Genomic DNA, 6,868 nt, shown 5'->3' with positions numbered 1-6,868 from the left:
GGGGGGGGTGGTGCAGCTGTGATTCCTGGTTTCTCCTCCAGACGTTAAAAACCAGCTGCCAGCAGAGGTAGCAGCATTTCTATTCATGCAGTGAGGGAATTCAACTGACTTCATAGCTCATCATACTCTATCTAGTTCCTGATAATCTTTTCACTCAACTGGTGTTAAGGGACCCTCTCCTTTTTCAGTAGTTTTGATGTTCCACTAATCAAACTCTCCTTTCTTCTGCAATTCTACTGTCTGTTCACTGATCCTGATCACATAGCTCCGATCACTCAGCCCCACAGACACTTTTAACTCTAGCTAAAAACATTGATTCAGGTGTGAAAACCTTAGCTGAGGTAAACATTAACTGAGGTGTGGAAATAACTTCCAGAGAAGCATTGGAGGTACCATCACGATGCTCAAGAAGGCTTGTTTTAGTTTTATTAATGTAAAACCCATTGCATTCTAATGACTGCAGGGCTAATGAAACAATGTCTTTTAATTATTTTTTCTGAGTTTGTTTTGTTTTTATATGGACTATATGATACACAAAATTCATACACATCCCAACAAAGCTATATCTGATTGCGTTTCTATCTTAAACTACATCCAGCCCTAAGCCCCTAATATAGAAACTTTACTATTATTTTTTAATTGGAGAAAAATACGTGTTGTGTTGCACACAATGAGGCACCACACCATCTGCACCCCCCTTTCAAATTCTAGATTTGCCCATGGGCAGTGTTACAGGGGCTACATCTCCCCAGGCTCAGTGGAAGAGCAGCAGAGGCGGGCTGTGTTTGTGTGGGGGAGCTGGGGGACATAGGTGTGCGTATGCTCGTTGGGTTGAACCTGGAGGCATGGGGCTGGAGGGAGGTGCTTGTAGGGTCCAGCAGATTGCTCTTGGGGGTCAATCTCTCAATGAGCTAGGCACAGAAAGGAGCTAGTTGGAGAAATGCACTGCTGATACAACAGGTATTGGCAATGGTGAGGAAGAGTGGAATATCTTGCATGTAGCACACGTGGGTGGGGAAGGCCTAGTGGTGAGCAGCTCCCAGCAGGCGCAGGGGCCAAAACTGGTGTTCACTGGAAGCTGGGTCTGCAGCTGAAGGCAGTGGCCTGCCACAGGGCCTGACCTTGGGGCAGACTCCCTGCACCTTCTCCAACCCTGGTGCAGGGGGGTTCCACCCCCTGCTCCCCTAGCCCCATCCCTGGCCAGCTACGCCCTGTGGTGGGGCAAGGAGCTATATAGGGGAGTCTTTTTGCTGCCTGGAGGGTAGCTTTTGGGGGGCTCCAGTAGCCTAGGGTGACGGGCACGTGGTAGGGAGTCCTGTTGTTGGGTGCCCCAGCTGGGCCGACATTGGCACCCCGGGGGGGGGGGGGGGGGGCAGGGCCTTGGTGGGCGTGACTTCCCCTTGTAGGCGTGACCAGCACTGCGCTCTGTAAGGCACGTCTAGCCTCTGGTACATACATACTCCCCCTCCCTTTCCGGAAAAGGGGTGTGGCTTTGTCGCTCCCAGCGCCCCTCTCTTATTGGCCCTCACAGAGGTGAGGGCGTGGCCTTGGCGACAATTACCACCTCCCCTCCACCCCGCCCTCACACAGGCAGGTCCTCGCGTGCCCGCCCTCTGTTGGGTCACGCGCCGGCAGCAGCGGGCGTCCATTGGCTGGGGCGGCGGGGGGCGGGGCGGTTGCTCCGGATGGTTGTGGCGCTCTCTGGAACGTTCGGGGCCCGGGTATAAATGGGCTGAGGCTGGGGCGCTGGCGGCGATCGCGGCTGGGCGGCGCCATGGGTAAGGATTACTACAGCACGCTGGGCCTGCAGCGCGGTGCCTCGGACGAGGACATCAAGCGGGCCTACCGGAAGCTCGCGCTGCGCTACCACCCCGACAAGAACAAGGAGGCTAGTGCCGAGGAGCGCTTCAAAGAGGTAGCCGAGGCCTACGACGTGCTCAGCGACCCCAAGAAGCGGGAGGTCTTCGACAAGTACGGCGAGGAAGGTGAGCGCCCGCGCTGTGTGAGGGGCTTGGGGGGGGCCGCAGGGCTGGGGACAGGGAGAGGATCCCAATAGCAGCGGGGGGGGGGCAGAGCTGCGGGGGGAGAGATGCCCCGAGGTACCCGGGGGCGGGTCCTGCTCCATAGGTGGGGGAGGGGAGTCGGGTCTGCGGGCTCTCCAGGGGGAGTGGGCTGTGGTGAGGAGCTGGGAATGGAGTGCAGGCTGCGGAGGGAGGTCTGAGAGGAGTTGGGCTGTGGGGGAGGGTACTGGGGGGAGCTAGCCTGTGGGTGGAGGAGGTGACAGTGCAGGGTCCCCCAGGTGCTGGCCAGGGGTCAGTGCTTTAGTGCCCTGGGCTGGGGCTTGCAGTGCAGTTGCCCTTTGAGGTAAGGACCATATCCTGAGGGAGGGCTGGGACCTCTAAGGGAAAGGGCATGATGTGCTGGGAGACTTGTATCCCTGGCTTGGGTACATGGCGAGGGCCTCCCTTGAGGTGTGTGCCAGTCCACAGCTGTCTGCATAGGCTTGATTGGCCTAGGGTGCCCAGGGCAGAAGCACCCCCCCCCTTCCCTAGTTCCAATGCTGGGTTGGAGAAGATGGGCCTGATGGGTCTTCTGAGGGGAGCTGTGGGCTAGGGCTGACCAGTGCTGCCCCTGGCACCAGCGTAGCTGTGGAAATGGAAGTCAGGAAGCAGCCAGGCAGAACTGACTTGAGGAACAGGGGAGAGACCTGCACTATGTGGCATCTTAGAAAAAAGTGGATACAGGCTCTTGCTACCTGTGCGGGCTTGGAAACTGGCCAGATGAATCCTTATCTCTTGCTGCTAGCTGCTGTTAACTTTTAGCTTTGACACTGTAAAGAGTCCTTATTTCATGCTTTCTTGGGGCCTGTTCTAAAGCTGAAGGACAAGGACCTGGGGCACAGTGTGCCTGCCTGACTCCCCACCTTAAGGGTGGAAGTGTCAGGATTGGTCTAGATCAAGCCTTTAATTTAGCACTGAGGGCATGCAGGCTTGTTCTGCTGCTCCTTGCATGAGCCTTGCAGCTCCTGGCTCATACCTGTGACTGAGCTGTTGCTTGGAGACAGTGGGTGAGGAACCAGAACTGGCAGAACAGGAGAGAAAACATCCTGAAACAGCTTTGCAGTTTTTGTAAAGCTGGCCTGTGTTCTTGGTAGACATTGAGCTTGCCCTTGTGTGCCAAAGTGTTGGCAGGGCTGTGTGGATTGGCTGTGTTGGGAGAGGTGGAGCCTTGCAAGGGCGTGGCTTGGAGTTGCAAGCAAACAAATATGCTAGAATCTTCTGTGTTAACTTGAACTCCCTGCAGCCCCTGCCTTAATCTCTCAAGGCAGGAAGAGCTTGCCTTGCTGTTTCCAAGCACCCTCAATTGCTATTGTGCCTCTGGGGCTGCTGTTAAGCATGTGTTTTCCTTCAGTTCAGGAATAGGAAGTCCATAGGCTCCTACATTCCCTGCCTTGATATGGGGAGGGGGAATGTTAACCCAAATGATACAATCAAACTTCACTGTATAAACTGATCTGTGTTTGAAAGGCTGGAAGCTCTGGATATCAGAACTCTTGGAGGTGACTCTACTTTCCCTTGTGATTAGAGGAAAGTACTTGCCAGGTCAAGATAAGACTTCTCTTCTGTGAGGCACCTCAGAACTGAAGGATGAGACAAAATGACAATGGTGGTGGGAACAGAGGCCAAAAGCTTGGATGGTTCTGGGGCTAGGGATCTAGAATCCTGGGGTAAGCACATGAGTGAAAGTGGAGACTGATAAACTAACAGCAGGTTTATTGCCTGTTTTTCAGGGCTAAAAGGAGGTGGCTCCAACATGGGAGGTGGTGCTAATGGCCCATCATTCACCTACACGTTCCATGGAGACCCTCATGTTGTGTTTGCTGAGTTCTTTGGAGGCCGGAATCCCTTTGATACCTTCTTCATGCAGAGGAATGGGGATGAAGACATGGACATTGATGACCCTTTTGTCACCTTCCAAATGGGAAATTTCAGCAATGCGGGTTTCCCCCGCACCCGAGGGGGCCACAACAGCCTTCGCCGGAAGCAGGACCCTCCCATCACGCATGACCTGAGGGTCTCCTTGGAGGAGGTCTACTCGGGCTGCACCAAGAAGATGAAGATTTCTCACAAACGTCTCAACCCGGATGGGAAGACGACACGCAATGAGGACAAGATCCTAACCATTGAGGTGAAACGGGGGTGGAAGGAAGGGACCAAGATCACATTCCCCAAGGAGGGTGACCAGACGCCCAACAACATTCCAGCCGACATTGTCTTTGTTCTAAAAGACAAGCCACACAGCATCTTCAAGAGGGATGGCTCGGACATCATCTTCCCAGCCAAGATCAGCCTCCGAGAGGTGAGTTGGGGGGTCTGGGTACAGGACTCACTGAAGTTCTAGCTTTGAGTCTGGGGTGTACAGACCTCTTGTTGAATTTCATGGTCTCTCTGACTTGTCTCTCTCTGCAGGCCCTGTGTGGCTGCACGGTGAACGTCCCAACGCTAGATGGCAGGACCATTCCCATGTCATTCAAAGACATCATCAAGCCTGGAGCGAAGCGCAGGATCACTGGGGAAGGTCTCCCATACCCCAAGAACCCAGACCAACGCGGGGATCTTATCATAGAGTTTGATGTGCGGTTCCCAGACAGAATCCCCCAGACATCCAAGAAAGCTCTGGAGCAGATCCTTCCCATCTAGTTCGTGCGATCTGTGGACCTGAGACCAAGACTGGCTGAACACCAAGGCCTGTGGGACCATAGCCTTGGGCTCCAGGCTGGGGCTCTGGGAACTTGGTTTCAGTGCCTTGACCCAGAACATTGCTTGAATCGCCTACACCAGTGAGCTGCTACATTTGGGAGGAGCCTACAGACACATTGCTGACAAATCATCTTGTAAGGATGTGACCAATGACTCAACCCACTGTCTACATCCTGGGCAGCCCTAAATAGGACAGCTGCCTTGCACTTCATCTCTTGCTGAGTTGGAATCCCTTCACCATGTAGGGGGTGGGGGGCATAAACTCCAAACTGGACATTCCTTACTGTTGTAGTCCTTGCTTTGTGTCTTGTGTTCCTTGTTAATTCACTGGAGAACTCTTATCCTGGGTCACTTGGATGTTCTTGGCTATGAATTCCCACCTCAGAGTCCTGCCTGCCTATTTTGTTTGCTGGAAGGTGGATATACTCTCGCTGAACTTAATTGTGGGGCTGTGAAAATAACCCTGGTAAACACTAGGGCTTAAATGTCTTGAAGATGAGATGAAATGAATAAGCCCTGGAGTTTAAACCAATAGCTAACCAGGCCTAGAAAAATAATGCACAGGGATTTCCTGGGTCTTAAACATAATCTGCTTTTTCAAATCTTTTTTCTGAAGAGACTTTCATAGATGCATCCCTCTACATTCTTGGGCTCAATTCCTGGTAGGGCAATGGGCTGAGCAAGTATTGCCTGGTTCTTGCGACTGCCAGCAGCAGTCTGACTCCTTTCCTTACTCACAGTTGCTGTCTTAAACCAGAGGATTTTGGCCAACCACTGAACTCTGGGGCATTTGAGGCCTTGGTCTCTGAGCTTGTTAACACCACCTTTGCTATCCTTTTTTTAATGAAAGGGTTCCTGCTCCTGGTACAGGAGCATTACAGCACTTCTTGTACATACTTTGTATAAAAGTTGTGTAAATTTGACATGTAATTAAAATGCAGGGGAGAGGCTGGTTTATTTTATAGGATTGTATCTGAATTAAAGACTCATAGGAGGAGCTGGTGAACTTCCCTTTTTTAAACATGCAGCACTGTTTGAAGTATGGCTGGACTGACAATTTTCAGTTACTAATGTGATAAGACCAAACTGGGGTCACAATTAAAGTCTTGGTGGCCAAAGACATGTGTGGCCTTATTTGGGGGAGAGGCATCTGTCCTGATGTGGGAAGCAATATTGAGTTGCACTTGTTAGACACTGAGGGGCTCAAAGTGGCCTTTCCCAGAGCTGCTGTTATTTTACTAAGGTGGGGTTCTTCATAGGCTAGATCCCAGCTGGGAAGGGTGGGGACAGTGGGTGTAGGGCTAAGATTAGGTGAAGCAACTGCAACATAGATCCCTGCCCTGCGTGGAACAAAAGATATGCAGGTGCCAGCTTAAAAGAGCTAAGACCTATGCTCACCCAGCTCTTCATTAAAGCCACTAGCAACTACTGGCCCTCATCCTGTGGGTGCAGCTTTTCCTGCTTGTTGGCCTGGCTTGCTCTACAGGGGTGTGCCCCTTGATGAATGAACAAGGGTGTGGTGAAAGCCCAGAGGCAGACGCATTCAGCCCCTGTTACTCCTTAGGAGAAGGATAGAGTAGGATTTCCTGTTGGCACAGGTAGCAATTACATGACACTCCCATGCAGAAGCAGGATCCTGCGTTTTCCCACCTGGTAGCTTCCCCTGGGTTGGGCCCTGGCCGGATCTACATGCTTTTCTCCGCAGCTGATGGGATCTCGGAGCCTAGGTCCCTGCCTTCTGGGCCCTGGCAGCTACAGCCAGACACCTGCATTCCGGGACAGGGACAGGCCGTGCTGCCTGCGCTCGACTATAAGACAATACGGGCCTCCTGCAGCCACCTCCCAGAAACTACGGGTCCGGGCGTGCCTCGAGGGAGCATTGTATGACGGGACTGGTAGTCCAGCGCTCGCGCCGATGTGGTTCAGTGCGTATGGTCCTACCAAAACCTGCGAGACCCCCGGGATGCACCTGGCTTGGCTGCCCACCGGACAGCATACCTGATTGGCTCGTTGTGGCCGGATCTGGTCTGCAATTGGCTGGGGCGTATCCAACTCCTCTGAATGGTCTCTCCCACGCACTCAGCAAATATTACCCCCCTCCCCCCCCC

The 6,868-nt window shown here is 53.0% G+C and overlaps 1 protein-coding gene across 1 annotated transcript; it reads left to right on the top strand.

The window, feature by feature from the left end:
• The first annotated feature begins 1,393 nt into the window (after window positions 1-1,393).
• On the top strand, window positions 1,394-6,004 carry DNAJB1 (DnaJ heat shock protein family (Hsp40) member B1). Its single transcript, XM_006036477.3, has 3 exons — window positions 1,394-1,985; window positions 3,791-4,359; window positions 4,470-6,004. The coding sequence occupies exons 1-3, from the start codon at window positions 1,775-1,777 to the stop codon at window positions 4,698-4,700; spliced, it is 1,011 nt and encodes a 336-aa protein (XP_006036539.1). The 5' UTR covers window positions 1,394-1,774; the 3' UTR covers window positions 4,701-6,004.
• Window positions 6,005-6,868: the final 864 nt, after the last annotated feature.

This window comes from Alligator sinensis, unplaced genomic scaffold, assembly GCF_000455745.1.
Source record: "Alligator sinensis unplaced genomic scaffold, ASM45574v1 scaffold1892_1, whole genome shotgun sequence".
In the NCBI taxonomy this organism is placed as follows: domain Eukaryota; kingdom Metazoa; phylum Chordata; order Crocodylia; family Alligatoridae; genus Alligator; species Alligator sinensis.
This window is presented reverse-complemented; position numbering and strand designations above follow the sequence as displayed.